The sequence below is a fragment of the Schistocerca gregaria genome, chromosome 1, assembly GCF_023897955.1.
Source record: "Schistocerca gregaria isolate iqSchGreg1 chromosome 1, iqSchGreg1.2, whole genome shotgun sequence".
Taxonomy (NCBI): domain Eukaryota; kingdom Metazoa; phylum Arthropoda; class Insecta; order Orthoptera; family Acrididae; genus Schistocerca; species Schistocerca gregaria.
The window spans coordinates 619,862,576-619,881,310 of NC_064920.1; the positions used below are offsets into that span (position 1 = coordinate 619,862,576).

The window sequence follows — 18,735 nt, forward strand, 5'->3', positions numbered from 1 at the left end:
GCTGGGGAGGCAGGGGGGGAGAGACCAGATGCTGGGGAGGCAGGGGGGGAGAGACCAGATGCTGGGGAGGCAGGGGGGGGAAGAGACCAGATGCTGGGGAGGCAGGGGGGGGGGAAGAGACCAGATGCTGGGGAGGCAGGGGGGGGGAAGAGACCAGATGCTGGGGAGGCAGGGGGGGAAGAGACCAGATGCTGGGGAGGCAGGGGGGGGGAAGAGACCAGATGCTGGGGAGGCAGGGGGGGGAAGAGACCAGATGCTGGGGAGGCAGGGGGGGGAAGAGACCAGATGCTGGGGAGGCAGGGGGGAGAGTCCTGCTGACAACTGTTTCTATTGTAATTTCTTCAATTTTCTCTTGCGACCTTAGCTTTCTGTAATTTCTTTTTATTTCATTCCTAAATGGGTTATGTCTTCCTGAAGTTCACTGGACATTTCTGTACTTCCTTTTTTCATCAATCAACTACAGCATTTTTTCTGTTACCCACAGTTTCCTCATAGTTATCTTCCTTCCACAGTGTCCACCAACTTTTGTTATTACATTTTTAGAGATGTCTATTCCTTTTCAACTGCACTGCCTACTGTGGTATTCATTATCGCAATAGCAATTGCTTCAACACACTTCGAATGTATCTTATTAACCCTCATTAATTCAGCAGCCCATTTCTTTGCATACTGATTCTTCTGGACAAGTCTCAAACAACAACCTAACCTTAATCATTACTAACTTTTAATCTGAGCCTGTAACTAATCCCAGGTACGCCTTACAAGCCATTATCTGATTTCAGAATCACTCTCACCACAATGTAATTCAGCTGGAATCTCCCACATCTCGAGGCCTTTCCCAAATATATCTCTTGCTCTTGCAATTCTTGCAAGAGTATTCACTATTACCACTGAATTTATTGCAGAATTGAATTATTTTTTCTCATTTCTTATTCCTATTCTAAGCCCACATTTTCCCTCAAGACTGTCGCCTATTTCATCCCCTATTACCACATTCCAACCCCCAATGATAATTAGACTATCATATCCCATTACATAGTGAATTACCTGTTCAGTACCCATGCATTATCTCTTCATCTTATGCTTGTGTTGCCAGCATGTGTACCAGAACTATTGCTTGCACTGGTTTTCTCTACATTCTGGTGATAGCAATGCTATCACTGAACTGTCCATACTAACTCAACTCTCTGCCCTACATTCCTATTTATAATGTACTGTACTACTGTTATACCATTTTCTACTGCTGTTTATATTCCCCAATATTATTTGAACAGAAATCCTTATCTTCGAATGCATGGTTTCCTAGCGACATACACATAAAATTCTCTCTCACTTTCAGTGGCACCAAGTGGTTTAAAATCCATAATCATTCAACCGAGTACTCGTGGACCACTGAAGTGATGACTGTCATGTGATTACTGCTGCCATCATTATATAGCTGTGCTACTACCTTTAACATTACTGGTGCCCAGCCCAATGTCATATAAAGTAATTCAATTGTATCTCATGTAGACAAGTGTAATGTACTGCGAATACATATAAAAAAGATCCTTCATCATTTAGCTACAATATAGCAGGTCAGGAATTGCAAGCAGTTAATTCCATAAATTGTCCAGGAGTAGGCATTCGGGGTGATTTAAAATGGAATGACCAAATAAAATTAATCATCGGCAGCTGCTTCAGCCCTCCAGTAGCCAGAGCAGTGCTTAATCAGAGAACGCCATCTTTACTGAGTGTGTTTCAGAAATTTTTATCACAATTACTTCTTTTATTATGCTATCCCAGAAACTATTTGTTCATTTAATAATAGATGTTTCATCAAATGCAACTTGACATCCATTATGCAGAGTATGCTCTCCTAATGCCGATTTTTAGTGATACCATAGGCAGAAAAACATGCCCTATACAGTGCTGTTCAATAGAGCACACAGTCTGTCCAACAAAATATTGTCCACAACTGATGGTATTCTGTATATCCCTAGTGTCCTGACACTCATAATTTTCACAGACTGCATGAGTTATCGAATTTTTTCTTGGGGCCTGAAGACAGAATCGACTTTATGCCTGTTTAGGAATAGATAATTTTTCCAGTTATTGTGGCACACAATGGCAAAAATGCAAACTACTTGTGTCCTGATCATGGGCCTTTTGCTTTTAAGTTTTCTGTTAAATGGCTTGCGAAATCTGTTTATTTTCGTAGCAGTTTTCTTTGAGAACTTGCAGTATGCGGCTCAGTTCTACTGGAAGGTTTTCTGTGTCTGCAAGGGCTTCTGCCTGATGTACCATGGCCCCAGAACAGAATGTTTCTGGACTTTGTGATGGTAGCTGGTAGCATGTAGATGCCCATCCATGTAGGTAGGGTTTCAGATGATACTGTGGTTTCGACACCCATTTGCTTTACAGTGGATGATGACATCAATGAACAGCCTGGCACCACCCATCTCTACCTCCATCGTGAACTTGATAGGGTCATGGATACTGATGGTGTGATCTAAGAAGTCTTGACATGGCCGAGAAGTAGTCTGCCAATATCTTATGGATTTTAAATTGTTCGATGTGTTGGCCAGAAGCCCACACAGAATTTCAATCAATCATTATCTCCTTTTCGTTTCACTTCACTGGCCCCCTCAAATATTATGCCTGAGCTTTTAAATTTCCCTTTTGAGATTTTCTACCTTTCGTACCATGTATAAACTTCAAACATTTCACATTTGCTAACTCAAAGAATGTTACCATTTCACTGGTTATTTATTCCCTTTTAATGGTTAAGTTAGCTGTGCTACTGGTAGAATTTTGACATTAATTTTCGAAAGGAAGCTATCTAAATCTAAGTTTCCATTCTTAATATCAACCATCCACTATGATCCTTTTTTGATTTTTCGTCCTTGCCATTACTTTTGAGAAAATCACTGAAAGATATCACAACAACAAAAGTGAAAAATCCAGATATAAAAATAATATTCTGTAAGGACAGAATAATATAAAATATTTTAAATTACACAATATTAAAAGAAAAGTGTTAAACACTTTTACAAATCTCATTTTACAAACCCAGTAATGGAGTACAGTGAGGTTTGATAATAATTTTCTTTAACTCAACTGAAAACTATTGCATTCCATGTAAAAACCTACACCTGTCTGATAAAGATCATAGATGACTCGTGAGGTTCACATATTTTATGAGGTATATGGGTACTATACATTCACGCACAGCATTCTGCTCCCTCCTAACGGCAGCAGGGTTTGGCTAATTGTATCTTAATGTTTTCTCGCTTCTGAAGTGAATTATATGGCCAATAGAAGGGCTATATATTTTTTTTCCTTTTTCATGAATACTTATATATTTTACAACAACTAAACTAAAAGTAATATTGAAATAAAAAATTATATTTTTGACAAGTCTGATAGCTGTAACAAAAAAAGGAAAGATGAGAAAAGACAGGGTAATAACGGAGTTGACATACAAGGAATCCCTACAATAGAAAATTGAAGAAAAAAGACTAAAATGGTACGGGCATAGGAAGAAAACGGATGAGATGAGGATGGTTGGGAAGATTTGCAAGACTGAGCTGGAGGGCAAGAGCGAAAGCGGACGGCAAGGGACAAGTGCCTAGAAAGGGTGGAAGAAAAGGGGAGGGCTGAACTTACTGAGAAAAGAGAGAGGCTGGTGTTCAAAGTAGACCCTGCTGATGATGGGAAACTGTAGATGGTTATTTATGATGAAATATATAATCAAATATTCCTTAGATTTTTATGTCACATATATGACAAAATAATAAGCTTAAGTGTGGTTAATGAACACACATTAATTTCATTTTAACTGCAGTTTTATGAACCAGCCTACAAGCTATGATCAGCTAACAAAGCATATTACAAAATAATTATGTTAATATGATCCCACTGAAATACCACATGAAATTTAGCATTTGTAGTAACAAATAGCACATGAAATATGTATTAAAGCAACTCCATATTTGAAATTTGGAAATAAGAAAAAGAGGTTCCAGTGTGGAAAAATTTAGCATTTAGGAATATGGTCAAAACAACACGTCTTACTTCATGCTTGTAAGAAACCAAATAAGAGAGCAAACACAAATTTACTGTGTGTACATCAAATAGTATGAGGGATGGTCATTTCAACTTTTTAAAAAACACAAATCAGAAAGGTGAGGCAGGCCACTCAGGGACTCACCAGACCGCATGGTTTTCCCCCCCCCCACATCCCAGGGGTTGAGTAACCTGCCTCTCCTCTTGTTTCCCCAAGCTATTCCTCTTTTCTCCTTCACGAAGGGAACTATCAGTTCTGAAGGCTAGAACAGTTTCTTGTACTTTCAAATGCAAGTATTATGTTTCTTCTTCATCAGCATTTTTCTATTGCTTTACTTAAAACGTCACCTCCTGAAGGTATTCGTCAGAAATTCTGTCTTCTCGCACTTTTGTAGTTTTCTCAATGAAATTTTGTTTCAGACCATTTTTAATGCTTTCACTAGAGTAATTTTAATCTCTACTATTTGATGTTTTGCCCATTTTATGTTTCAATTCTTTTAGGTATGCTAGCTGCACAACAAAATTTGTTATATCCTGTTCCAAAAATGTAATTTGAGGAAAAGTGTGAATGTTGTCAATGTCTCTGAAGCAATGCCACAAACCTTCCTGGTATTCGAAGTACTTGTGTCCACTGATTCATTTTTTATATTTTGTAAAGGATCATCGTTTGTCTCATCTGATGACTTCATCTGTTGGGAAAAGAAAAACATTACTTTTTTAACTTCACACCCCAAGTAAGTATTACTTACAGGCAATTGCAATATTTTTTTTTAAAAAAAAAGGAGGCATGTATTACCTTTTTTGCTTCTTGTTTCTGTGATGCAACTCGTTCCTTCTTTGATCCTGAAAATACAGACATTTTTAAAGTGATTCTCTCTCTCTCTCTCTCTCTCTCTCTCTCTCTCTCTCTCTCTCTCTGTTTGTGTGTGTGTGTGTGTGTGTGTGTGTGTGTGTGTGTGTGTGTGTGTGTGTGTGTGTGTAAAAAACAACTTACAATTGCTTATGAACTTATGCTAACCTTTGGCCCCTCTTTGACCTCTTTTGGTTCCTCTGTTAACTCCAGGACCCAACTCCTTAGCTTCATCCTGGATAAAACATATACAAATAATAAAACACAGAAAAACTATTTAACATCATTTAGCAAAAAAAAAAAAAAAAAAAAAAAAAAAATTTAGAGAAAATTTTTGGCTCTTATAATATCATCAAATAGTAACCACAATCAAATTCATACCCAGAAGCTGGGTCTTTAATCAAGTACAACACTTAGCACCAAAGTAGGTGTAGTATGTACATCAACATACTGCCTCCTGGATGAACGGTGCTACTATTTATACAAACATAGAACATTCCAGAATATGCAAATATTACAAACAGGTTTTGAGAACCCTCTAGAAACATTAAATGCTCATAGATGAGCAAAAATAGTTTAATAAAAGTGTTTAAACACAAAATGTTATTTTTTAGTTTCAAATGTAAATACAAAATGATTTTAAATAAAAATATTTAAATACAAAATGCACAATACATATTTTCAAATTATGTTTATTGAAATAAAATATTTTTAGCCAGTGAACATTTTCATGCTATTTATTCACCAATTTTAGCACCAATAATTGTTCAAATACTTCATCTCTCATATCCTGCCCAAGAGGCCTCATTATTCCACCAAAGAAAAATAGTTGTTCAACAGAACAGAACAGAACTTTTTAAATATTGTAGTGTTTACAGACCTATTGTTGTGTTGGCAATACCTCTGGCTACAGAAGTATCAGAGCCGTCAAACATATAAAGAGTGTCAACCTCTGTGTTATCAAAATGTTCCAAGCTCTTCCCATGCTCTTCTTCTTGTCTGATCTTCTGCACTTCTGAAGTTAAGTTTTTTAACGTATTCTCAGATAGCCTTCGGCACCCACTTCAATACAAAAAAGGATAAGGTATGGATGCCAATATGCCTTTCTTCTGGTTCTTCTAATTTATTGAATTTTTCAAGATGCCTATGAAGACTTTCTTCAATAACTGTTACCAACACACCACAATTCACAGGTTTACCCAGTTGCAACCTGCTCAGCATTCTCATTACTTCTGCCAGAAGACATCCATAGTAGGTGAAGTTCTGATGCCATAAGCTACAGGTTCTGAACAGCTTATGTATTCATTAAGAAATTTTATTTCAATTTTTTTAAACCCCAATAATCCAAGATTACTTAAAATTTCATTTACAGTATGTATTTAATATAATTCATGTCTCTGTAAAAACTAAATAACAAATATTCGCTAGTGACTGGATCTGAACAGGCGGCACACAGCGTACTAGCTAGTAGCAACAATCGCTGCTCCACACTGCATGACATGCAACTCACAGCACAGACTTCAAATGACATGGTGCCTTCCACTTGGAGAGTACTGTGGAGACATAAGCTGATGCTGACCAAGTCAGAGAACAACAACTCTGACAGAGAATGTGTGTCTTGCACTTGTTTGGGCAATCACTAAGTTCCAATCCTATTTACAGAGCAGACCACTCACTACTGACTCACTAGTCTTCATACTATCAAATGACAAGGATCCATCAAGACTCTCAGTATCATGGGTATTGAAGCTTCATGAATAGGGCATCAAGGAAGTATGCAAGAATAAATGCAAACACAAGGATGACAACTACATTTTGCAGAATCCACTGGATGCACAATACAGTGCTGATAATATCCCGTCTACATATATATCAACACGGATACTCTGCAAATCACTCTTAAGTGCCTGGCAGAGGATTTAACGAACCACCTTCTCAATAATTCCCTATCATTCCACTCTAACAGTGCGTAGAAAAAACAGCATCAACATAATATTTTTGCATTTGGTGGAGAAAGCTGGTGTCTGAAATCTCATGAGAAGATCCCACTGCAACAGGAAACACCTTTGTTTTAATGATGTCCATCCCAGTGACATTCTCTTGCCTATTTCGTGATAATACAAAACATGCTGCCCTTCTTTGAAATTTGTAGACATATTCCGTAAATCCTATCTGGTAACGATCCCACGCGGAGCAACTCTATCCCATAAGAGAACGGATAACGGCAGTGCAGGCAGTCTCTTTAAATCTGTTCCATCTTCTTGTGTTCTGCCAATAAAATGCATAATCTGAGTCACCTTCCTCAACATTTTCTGTGTGTTCTTGCAATTTAAGTTGTCTGTAATTTTAATTTCTACGTATTTAGTTGTATTTACGGCCTTTAAATTTGAATGCTTTATCGTGTAACCAAAGTTGAAGCAATTCCTTTAGCACTTGTGTGGATGACTTCACACTTTTCAATTATTTAGGCCCAATTGCCGATTTTTTGCACCATATGGATACCTTTTCTTAATTGTTTTCTAACTGGTTTTGTTCTTCTGATGACTTTAATAGACAATAAATGACTGCATCATCTGCAAACAATTTAAGAAGGCTGCTCAGATTTCTTTTGTAAGTTGTTTATGTAGATAAGGAACAGCATAGGGCCTATAACACTACCTACGGGAACGCCAGAAATCACTTCTGTTTTACTTGATAACTTTGCAGCAATTACTATGAAATATGACCACTCTGACATGAAATAACAAATCTAGTCACACAACTTTCCATAAGCACGTAATTTGATTATAAATCACTTGTGAGGTGCAGTGTCCAACCCGTTCTGAAAATCTAGAAATAAGGAATCAATCAGAAATCCATTTTCAATAGCACTCAACACTTCATGTGAGTAAAGAGCTAGTCATATTTCACAAGTACAATGTTTTCTAAATCCATGTTGACCATGTGTCAACAGACCATTCCAAAATCCTGCTGCATATCAACATTAATGATATGGGCCTGTCATTTGGTGGATTACTCCTAATGCCTTTCTTGATTACTGGTGTGACCTGCGTAACTTTGCAGTCTTTGGCTATGGATCTTTCATTGTGTGAGCTATTGTATATGATTGCTAAGTACGGAGCTATTTTATCAGCATTCTCTGAAAGGAACCTAACTGGTATACAGTCTGAACTGGAACATGCTTTTATTAAGTGATTCACTACGCCGAGGACATCAACTTCTAAGTTACTCATGCTGGCAGCTGTTCCAGATTCGAATTCTGGTACATTTACTTCATCATCTTTGGTGAAGGAATTTCAGAAGGCTGTATTTAGTAACTCTGCTTTAGCAGCTCTGTATGAATCGTATTTGCATGTTGCACTAACCAACATTTCAGCTGTAAAAGGGTTTTTGGAATACTGCTGGAGCAAAAATAATTCCAAGTACTATTGCAAATAGCTACATAGTACTTCTCAGAGAGAGAGAAAGTCCGTAGACAATTTTGTGGACAGAATTATGAATCTAAATATTAATACCTAAGACCTTACAAAAAATGAAACCACTAATAAAGCTATTCTACATGAAGCAGAACATAATGCACTGGATGAATTCCTGCAGAGTTTGCCATCTCAAATTCCCCTAAGGTACAAGCACAGTTTTAGAAATCATAGAAAAATGCAGTGGCAATTGCATTGGCACTAGCAGAAACAGATGCAGTGACCTGCCTTGGAGAAATATGCATTGTGTGAGCACTTAATATACAAATCATATGTTATTGGTTTGGTCAGGCTCATCCAATTTAGCATACTGCAGGGAATCTGTGTGGCAACTGTAAACAGGTTGGACATGAGGGGTGGGAAAGTCAGCAAAGATTTTCACAAGCACAGGCTAGTGTAATTCACACTCTGGCATTAAATAGCATTGAAAATCCATGTGTGGAATCACTGGCAGACTACTACATAACCAACTTCGTGAAAGGAAGAGTACATAAGATTTTACTCGACACAGAGCCACAGCCTTGCATGGAAGTATTGCAAGTCAGCCTCGGCTATAATGTTATCTATGTTTCCTGAGTAACGATCATGCTAAAGTCAATATGGAATGGTCCGTAGGACGGATGGATGGTACATCATTCTGTTTAGGTTATACTGCCAAGAACACCAAAAGCACTGCAAGGCACGTCTCTAAGTCTGAAGAAGCCATCTAAACTATATACACAGCCTTTTGGAATTGAATTGTAAGATAAAATACTACAGGGTACAGTAAAACTAGTCCGAGTAGACACAGGAGTAGATTTGCCACTCAGTATTTTATCTTAAGTGAAATACTTAGAGGACTGTGAGGAACTGGACAAATTGCAATGTTTTGTGCACTGTAATGCATCATATGTGCAATGGATAATTTCAGTTCAGTAGAGGTAGAACTATTATGAAATACGATACTAGTCTACCTAGAGGTAATTTAGGAGGAATATTTGGATAGAGAATTAAATATGGAGTACTCTAAGCCAAGACAATCTGCAAATTTAGCCAGTCTGCACGAGAAAATGTTACCTTTACAGAGAAATGATAGGGAGGAAATAGAGAAGTTGCTAGAGGAATATGCAGACTTGTTTAACCCTCCTGAATCATTGCCTCCAATAATACAAAGCATAGAATTCCCACAGAACGAACAGCCAATGTACAAGAAACAATATCAAATTCTACATCACCTCCAACTGGTGATGGAAGAGTTTATAAATTAGCAGTTGCCTGATGTGATTATAAAAGAGCACCAGCCCTAGAGGGCATCCAGTGATAATTGTAGCCAAGAAAATGTAGGATTGGACCAAGGCATAGCAGTTTTATTGACTGTCAGTATTTGAATCAGTCACATATACGTACCCACTGCCAAATATGCAAGGAAGAAAATGAAGACATATGGCAGACACACAACATTTACAGCTTGGTGGCAAATTCTTTGAATATCATTGCAGTGATTTCAATATCCACTCAAATTTGTATCTCACCATGTGACATATGATATTTGTTTTGAAATCAGAGATGCCCAGATATATGAGTGTGCGAGTACACCCTTGTCTTATTTTGCCCACTGTAATACCTTTCTTTATTTCATTTTCTTTTTTTTTCTTTCTTTCTTTTTTTTGGGAAGGGGGGGGGGGGAGTGGAAGAGGGATCATGCAAAATATTCGCAGCCATTCTCATAAAATAGTATATGAAATGATGAGTGGAAATATTTCTTTAGCCAGAAGCAATTGAAGTTGTGAAATACTTGGAGGAAAAATACTTTAGTGGAGCTGATACTAGACATGGAGAGAGCATCTGTCATTAACAAGGCCAAAGACAACTTCAGTTCTCAGGAACATCAATGCAGTTGTTTCCCCCTAGAAATTGAATCACCTTCAGCTGTGGAATGAGGCATGGTTTTCACTGCAGGAGCAAATACAGAGTTACTCCTCTGCAGGGGAACATTTTCCTATTGAACCCTTCACATCACGTCTGGATACATGCAATGGCACCAGGCTGATGACAAACTACATTCATATCTACCGCAACAGCATCTGTGCGCGCTGGCCACCAGCAACTTAGGCACATAGGACGGTACCTACCATGCCGCACATCGGAGCTCTGCTCTATATAAGGGTAATGCGGAAGGTGTCTGTCCTCAGATTGCATTCTACTGCTTATTGTAACTTTTCTTCGTCAGTTTTGCTCACTTCCACATAATCAGTCTATTCAGTTGTTCTGTTGATTCTCATGTCCATGGAGACTGTGCTCGGAACTCCCCTCAAGAAGAACCAGCAGCAGCAACAACAACAAAATGTTTAAGTTGTTGTCCAATTACCCTTGTACATCCATCTTTCCAACCTGATCTTCCTCATTTCCCAGTATTCTTAACCAATGCAGTCTTAAATTTCCTTTTCCCAGAACTTGATGTATCAAAACACATTTTGCAAACCTATAAATACTTCTTATAATTGCCACTTATTATTGTTACTATTGTCACAACAACAACAACCACACAATTATTATTATTGGCAATAGTACAAGTAACGCCAGTATTAACATTGTTAGTTCAGTCAGTATAATTACTCACACTGCCACCCCAGTCACTTCAGAACCAATTGTCGTATCAGAATTGTTATTTCTAAGGTACCTATGATTCAATATATATTGTATATTGTATGCAGGGTGTAAATGCACACAGGGGGGGGGGGGGGGGGGGGGGAATTCTAATTTCCCAGTTAAAAATTCACTTTTTCCTGGGTGAAAATAGTCTATATCCCTGATGGAACTACAATTTTTCTATGTTAAAAAGAGGCAATACACTTTCCCTCTGAGCTGTACACAACTTATCAATCCTTTGAATGGTGAAAGTTTTATACACCAGGATAGATCTTCCTGGCATTTAGGAAACTTAGGAAACGAAAAACAGCACGTCTCTGGAAGATCTTTGGTGTGCGGTAACATTTACGCTGCACGTTTCTCATAACGAAAGTATAAATAGAAATTCCACCAAATGCAATACGGTAGGTTCCGAAGCACTGAAATCAAGATTGTGACTGCTTTTATCAGCCGTAGTACATGTCACGTGATCTGGCTTGCCAACAACAGCAGATATTCAGAGCACAGGACACACAATGCAGTCCGACAATAGTAATGTCATTGTTAAGTAGCGCAAAAGCACAATTGGGAAAAGTTAATGGTTTAAATTAATATATCTTCATTACAGCTACAAGAAAAGCTAAGCTTTCACATATGATATCTGAAGTAAAAAGGTTTTTTTGTAAGCCAGTCTTAGCTCATGTCATGCGATCTCGCCAGCCGATGACGGGGGATATTCAGAGCATAGGACACATGATGTAGTCAGCTAATAGCAACATCACTGTTAAGTAGCATGAACACACAAACAGCAACAGTTAATGGTTTAAATTAATATACGTAGTATTGCTACAAGTAAAGCAAAGCTTTCACGTATAATATTGGTGTCTAAGGTTAAGACGCTGCAAGAGAAGCTAGGCTTTCACATATAATGTTGGTCTTTTATGCGCGTAATACACTTTACGATATATCACACAAATGAGCCAGTAAAATTAAAAATTTAAAAATAAAGACACAAATGTCTGATCTTGTGGGCTCAAAATTCTTCCAAATGACTCAACATCGAAGAATTGATTTTTAAATGAGAGTCAAACGCTCTGTGATTTAAGAAATTCATCATACATTCTCATACATAGAAAATTTACTTTTAAAGTAACGCTTTTCAAAGCGCCATTCACAATATTTTCCCATGGCCTTTTAGAAATAGGTTCATTTCAGTAGTTGCCAGGGAGCTCCAGATAACAGGCGCACATTAAAAGTGCACATTCATGTCTGAATTGCCAATGAAGTAGGCCTCGGCCAGATATTAACCTTTTCAATGTGATTTTTGGGACGTAAATTTTCTTGTAGTACAGTACTGTGTTATCTCATGTTTGGTGCTTTATTATGGCATAATGCCATACTTGTTAGAAGATGACAACATGCACTTGAAAGGCAGCAAACAATTGAAACTAGCCAATAGTGTGGAATTAAACACTTCATTTCAACTATTGCCTCAGCAGTAAAGATTAATAAAAGGAAATTTCTTTAGCAACCCGACAAAAATAACTTCATTGTTCAGCAAGGCGATTAATGCTTGACCATCAGAAAAGCGGAAATAAAATAAAATCTGAAACTAACAAATTTTTGCCTGCCGTAATTATGTGAATGTATTTTAATTCACTTGATAGCTACTGGCTACAGAAATTTGTTTTGCTTTCATCTGACGCGAGAGCAGTTAACGAAGAGGAAACAGCAAAAGCACTAAACGTAAACACGGGTAACGTGAGGACTACCCACTTCCCCGCTACAACTCTGCTCTGCGCATCAGCCCTGACTCTACGATATTTCTGAACTGGGGCAATACTAGATAGCATTGTCCCCTGTAGCATCTAGCTGCTTGCTGCTACTGCTTACACAGCCAAAAGCCACATTTCTGTAGCCACAATCTCCTATTACAGGCTCCCATATCTCAGCTGCTGATGTGGTTTCGTGACAAGTTATTCACCTCATTCAGCTTGGTCGGGCAGGCCTTCTGATCCTTTAACTATTTTGCCCTCCACCACCATTTTTCAATGTCTGATGGTGGTGGTGTTCCCTTCGCTATAGAAGAGCTCTCGCCCAGGGTTGTAGTCTCAGCTGCCCTACGGTGGAATGTGCTTCAGCCAGACCTGTGGATATCTTGTACCAAGTCATTTGTCCATTGATGTGTGTTTTGATTTGGCATCATCAGTGACATTGGATGTCTTGTCACAGTCTGTTCTCAGTGTGCTACAAACCAGGCAGCATTGCAGCGACCCTCTTGCCACAGCGTACACAGCGATGTCTGTGGGAATATGTCCATGTTGATTTTGTATGTCCCTTCCTAAGTACTTACTGGTTTTGGTTGTTTTCTCACAACTTCTTTACTTTATTTGCTATCCTTGAACGTTAATGGTTGAGGCCCTCTCAAAATTTGTGACATAATGGCTCACAGTTCATCTTTCAGATCTTATGCATTTGCCACACAACTGCTCTTCCAGCTCACCCCCAATCTGATGGTGGGATAGAATGGCTTGCCCCACAATTAAGGTTCAAATCAAGAAGTATACTGTGGACTCTTCCATGGAAGATACCTCAATGTCCTTCTTGGTCTCATAGGTTCGTGATGGTGGGGACTCGGGAGTCCAGAAGAGATGCTCCAGGGTCGCCATCTGCGTACCCTCCTGCATCTGCACATATCGCTCCACCAATGTCCTCACTGCAGTTCACTCCTGGCTCCATTGTCTGGGCTTGGGGGTTAAGCAACTGACAAATGGATTCTGGCCATGGCCTACAGTAGCAGCAGCTGCCGCCGCCACTGTATGGTATGCACCAGGGGGACTGGTGGTGCACCATCATGTTCAGCTGCATCCTTGTGCTTCCTGTTTTTTCCTCTGGGGTCCAGCACCCCAACACATGCTCCCACACAACCCCATGATACTTCACTGCCACCAATATTTCTGCCAACTGCTGGGCCAGCACTATCTGATTCCTCACCACCAGCCCAGTTGCCAGGCACCTTCACCATCAGTGCAGTTCTACCAAGTCGAGGGCCTGTATGTTACAAAGCTACCAGTGCCCTTGTTGCTGGTACTTCGCAAATGCGCAGTAGGGGAGTGGGTTGAGAGGGCGGACCACCACACCTGTCCATGAGCACGCTGCTTCCATCCCTACTCACCATTCTGACCAAGAATCCCTTTCCCATCATCACCCATTGCAGAAGCCATTGATGTGTCTTAAGTCGATCTGATTCCCACATTGGTTTAACACGCTTTCCCCAATGTGGCAGGGGGGTCCTATAACCTTGTACATTGTATCTGGATACGCACCTGGCAGCACGCCGCTGGCGCACTGCACTCAAATATCCCACAAACAGCATCTGCGCAGGGCAGCCACCGCAGGCAGCCTACAACTTGTGCACATGGCATAACATTCACCATGTTATCTACCTGAGTTCTCATCCATGCAAGTGCAAAGTAGCACGTGCCATTCCTCAGACTGTGTTCTATTACTGTTGCTAGCAATATTGTACTGGTTTTATGTTGTTTACTTAAATGTGGATACATAAACGTTTGTACTTTGTTGTTGCACTATGTCTAGCATTAAGCACTTTATAGTACTAGGAGCTATTATCTTCAGTTACACCAGTTCTTGCAGCATCAACCAACTGGAGCAACAATGCTTGCCAAAAGATTAGGCTATAAGAAAGAACCCAACTACTTTTTCTTAGAAACATAAGTAAGAGGAGGAGGAGGAGGATGAAGGGAAGGGTGGAGGGTGCGGGGCCACTGACTAGCAGAAAATTTAAAATTCATGCACAATATAATCGTGGAGTTAATCCAAACAGCTTGTCTGTAGCAAGTTGACATAGAAAGGTATATGACGGTTATAGTGCGCTAGGCACCGCAGCTCCATGTGCCCTTCTCAACCACTCTTGTGAAGCGATTTCGTAAATGTCTTTATGGTAATGCTTCAGAGTTGTTGCAGCTGTATAGCCCACTATTATTTGTGTCTGCAACCATTAGCACTATGCAGCTGAAAGCTGGCAACAGTGCTGCAAATAGTCAAGGATCATCTTGCATTGACTTGATTACAGTACAATGTTGTAAATGCTTCAAGAGTGAGTTTAGCTTCTGCTACACTGTTCATAGCTATCTTGTACTATTATTCACGGTAATTTCTTTCCATTTCCAAACACAAATGAATGGAAACAGTAATTCGTTTAGCAACACTACATGGATACTTTATGTAGTAGTTTTCAAACATTTCTAATGCAGTTTCACAGCTTTTAATGTTCTTTTTAATAAATATGTGAAACGGAAATTAAACTGTGTTCATTTTTCATGGTTTTGTTATCTGTGCAAACTTAAGGCTGTACACCAGACTGAACTGCGACTCTTGTCTTTTGAAAGCAAGTACACCTCTAATAGTGGCTCTTCCTGTGTGTGTGTGTGTGTGTGTGTGTGTGTGTGTGTGTGTGTGTGTGTGTGTGTAGAATGAGGGAGGGAAGAGGGAGAGAGGGAGGGAAGGGGGGACAATTCTTCCCCTCATTTCCTTCTGCCCTGCAGCTGTCCATGATTTGTACTATTGGCCATCTAACAAATACTGACTTACTACTACACTTCATTGTCAGCCTTGTTCAGCTTCGCTATTCACCTATTCATGGTCTCCCGAATTCTTTAATTTTTATGTACAGCATCAGTGTCACAGGGAAAAATTCTAGTGAAACATACATGTGTGTGTGTGTGTGTGTGTGTGTGTGTGTGTGTGTGTGTGTGTGTGTGTGTGCGCGCGCGCGCACATACATACATACATACATACATACATACATCTTCACTGTGTTTAAGAAACAGATAAGAAAATCGTACCATTTGAGGTGTTTTAATTTGATAAAATGAAACATACATCACAGGGGCAGGGAAGGGGGGGGGGGGGGGGGGAGGTAATTCAGTTGTTGTATACATTATTTATACTGCCGCTTCAGATACCACGTAAAAACAAAGAATTTGACCAACATTATTCTGGAAGTAGAATGCTGAATCAGTGACACTATTCATAGCAAACAAATATGGTATTTGACATTCAATCCTCCTCTGGTCAGTCACAGTTAAAACGTTAATGTAATTGCATTCATGGAAATGTTTTTAGAACAGTGCATAATATTCTGCTCTAGAGCATGTCACTATGTACACTGAGCTCACTGCTGTATTCCTGCTGTGTGTGTCCTCTCAGCAGCTGATAGTAGCTCTCTTTCTTCAAATTACTTTTTAAGGAATATATAATAAATGCTAATGAGATTCTATGCTTTCTATAACATAAATAATACACTATATACTATATTTGTACCATGAGATAGTATTGTCTTGATGCAAAAGGAATTTTATAACTGGTTTTCTCTCTCTCTCTCTCTCTCTCTCTCTCTCAGTTGATGATATACTTACCACCATTACTTGTTGCTCCTCAGTGAGTGATTGTTCTGACAGGCTTGTAAGAGTACAATGCTCAGGCATATTCTCTATTGATTGCAGCAGACCTCTTTTCTCCCTTTGTGTATTTACATTCAGGAGCTCTTCTTTTCCAAGTGTAATTTCCTTTTCTGCTATACCATTCATATGCAACAAAGTAAAATACCTGTTGTTACTTACAGATAATATCAGGAATCAGTTTAAAAGCCCACCCCCCCCCCCCCCTCTCTCTCTCTCTCACACACACACACACACACACACACACACACACACAAACAAACCCCTCTGTAGTCGTCAACAGCAAACTCCAACAGTAGCTGAAGGTGCTCTAACATTCATAGTGATACCTTCCTCCCACCCTATTGCTCAACAGAGATGTTGAAGAGATGTCTTTTGGACATAACCAAAAGAACAGACAATTTCAATCCTGCTACCATTATGAATCAGTCAATACACAAAGGAATCAATGACATTGGCTGCCAGTGGGCACTGATTTATATCAATGGAGAAAGTTGGAAGATTGTATTGGGCTAGATTCGAAACCTGGTCTTCCACTTACCACTGTGCCATGGACACAGTCATCATTGCAACTGCACATTTCCATCATACAAACTCTCAACTTACCCACACACTACTAACGTAGTGTCCCTTGCCTATTATCCTCTTAACTTGTGGCATTTCACCGATTCCCATAAGAGTTCAAGTATGGTGTGCATCTGCACTGAAGTGAGCAATTGGCCACCCTTAACATAATTGTACATGTGGATGGTGCAATGGCCTTTACATCTGCCAAGTAAGCAGGCGACCTAAGTTCAAATCTAGGTTCTGAACAAATTTTAAACTTTCTCCATTCACTTAAATCAATGCCCACTGGCAGCCCAAGTCATCAATTCCTTTGCACCTTGAAATGAAAATCTGTCTGGCTGAAAATTCTCCCATCAGTTACCTGAATGAGAAAAGGAAACCATGAAAAATATAAATTCCAATACATGACTGATTTGGCTCTCATTCCTACCAAAGATGTCCAGAGCTGTAGCCACTACAACCACAGTGCAGTGTTGTCAGTAGATTATGGTTATTATAGAAAAGATCAAACATCTGATATTCCCATGGAGTTTAATAGCTGTTAGCATCCATCACATTCCTAAAATCCACTAATAGTATAAACAACTAAATTACACAGAAGGGCAAGGAATGATAGCATGAATGTGTCATATAAAATGACCTGTAAATTTTGCCTATGGTTTCATATTGTAATGAATGATGGCAAAAAATCTTCTATGAAAACTCATAGACTAAGATAAAACTTTGCTGAAAGTGCCATGGAGCATATTAATATGCACCAAAACTGTTTTATCGTAATCTGCCTGATCATTTAAATGACCATTTCCAACACTAGCGCTTCTAAAATACAGCAAATACATGGGCTTCTCAACCCCCCCCTTCCAAAACAACAACAACAACAACACCCATGGAGGCCCAGGAAAAGAATAGGCCTCTGGTATGTTCTGCCAGTCGTAAAAGGCGACAAAAAGAACAAACCACTAACAGGGCTAACCCCCCTCTTAGTGTGAGGGGCTGGTTCAGGGTAGAGCTAATGAAGCCCCAGACAAGCACTGTCATGGTCGGGGACGACGCTTGAACCCTATGCCCGTCCACAATGGTAATGACATTGTTAGCCACACGGAAAATGATTTAAATCCAAATAGAGGTGTTTTGCAGGATGTGCTTCCTGCAACCACTCTAGAAGGAAAACAAAGACAGTGGATGAGATGGTCAGATGAAGTTAACCGACACCTCATGTTCTGTTATTACCAAGCAACGAACTTAGGAACCAACACAACTGGATACAGATCACAAGTATACACAACACATATTACCAGATACCCAGAATTAAAATTTTTAACAGAACAACGACTAGCTGATCAAATCCGTGTAATAATCAAAAACAACAGGATACCCCAGTCAGAATTAGAAAACCTCAAACAACAAGTAAACAAATACTGGTACAAATAATGTGCAATCAGAAAAAGAAGAAAATACAGTAATGGACTCATATATCACAGTGCAAACAAAGAACAACACACATCAATTAAACAATCAGAGGAAAACGAAATCTTAAGACAGCCACCAGAACAAGCACAAATAGAACACGAAGTGATACACATGTTAGATAGAGAAAAAAATTTAAGCTGACTATTGTGACTCGCCAATCTTTCAAAGTGCCACCGCGCAGTTACGCGCGTCCTCTACATGCAGCGCTGTCTGCCAGCGGCCACTAGACTCAGACTCA

At 39.3% G+C, this 18,735-nt stretch overlaps 1 protein-coding gene across 8 annotated transcripts in view; it reads right to left on the minus strand.

Annotated features, from left to right (window-relative positions):
- Positions 1-18,735, minus strand: part of LOC126359288 (repetitive organellar protein-like) — a 216,905-nt gene that overhangs the window by 38,860 nt on the left and 159,310 nt on the right. For 5 of the 8 annotated variants that reach the window (XM_050007618.1, XM_050007620.1, XM_050007617.1 and 2 more), the window contains 4 exons: positions 16,419-16,576; positions 5,066-5,132; positions 4,844-4,890; positions 4,650-4,736 (listed from right to left, as the gene is read on the minus strand). In XM_050007618.1, the coding sequence (XP_049863575.1) occupies positions 4,650-4,736; positions 4,844-4,890; positions 5,066-5,132; positions 16,419-16,576 (359 nt within the window). The remainder of the gene's footprint in view (positions 1-4,649; positions 4,737-4,843; positions 4,891-5,065; positions 5,133-16,418; positions 16,577-18,735) is intronic. The other 3 variants (XM_050007623.1, XM_050007622.1, XM_050007621.1) reach the window with 1 other exon arrangement.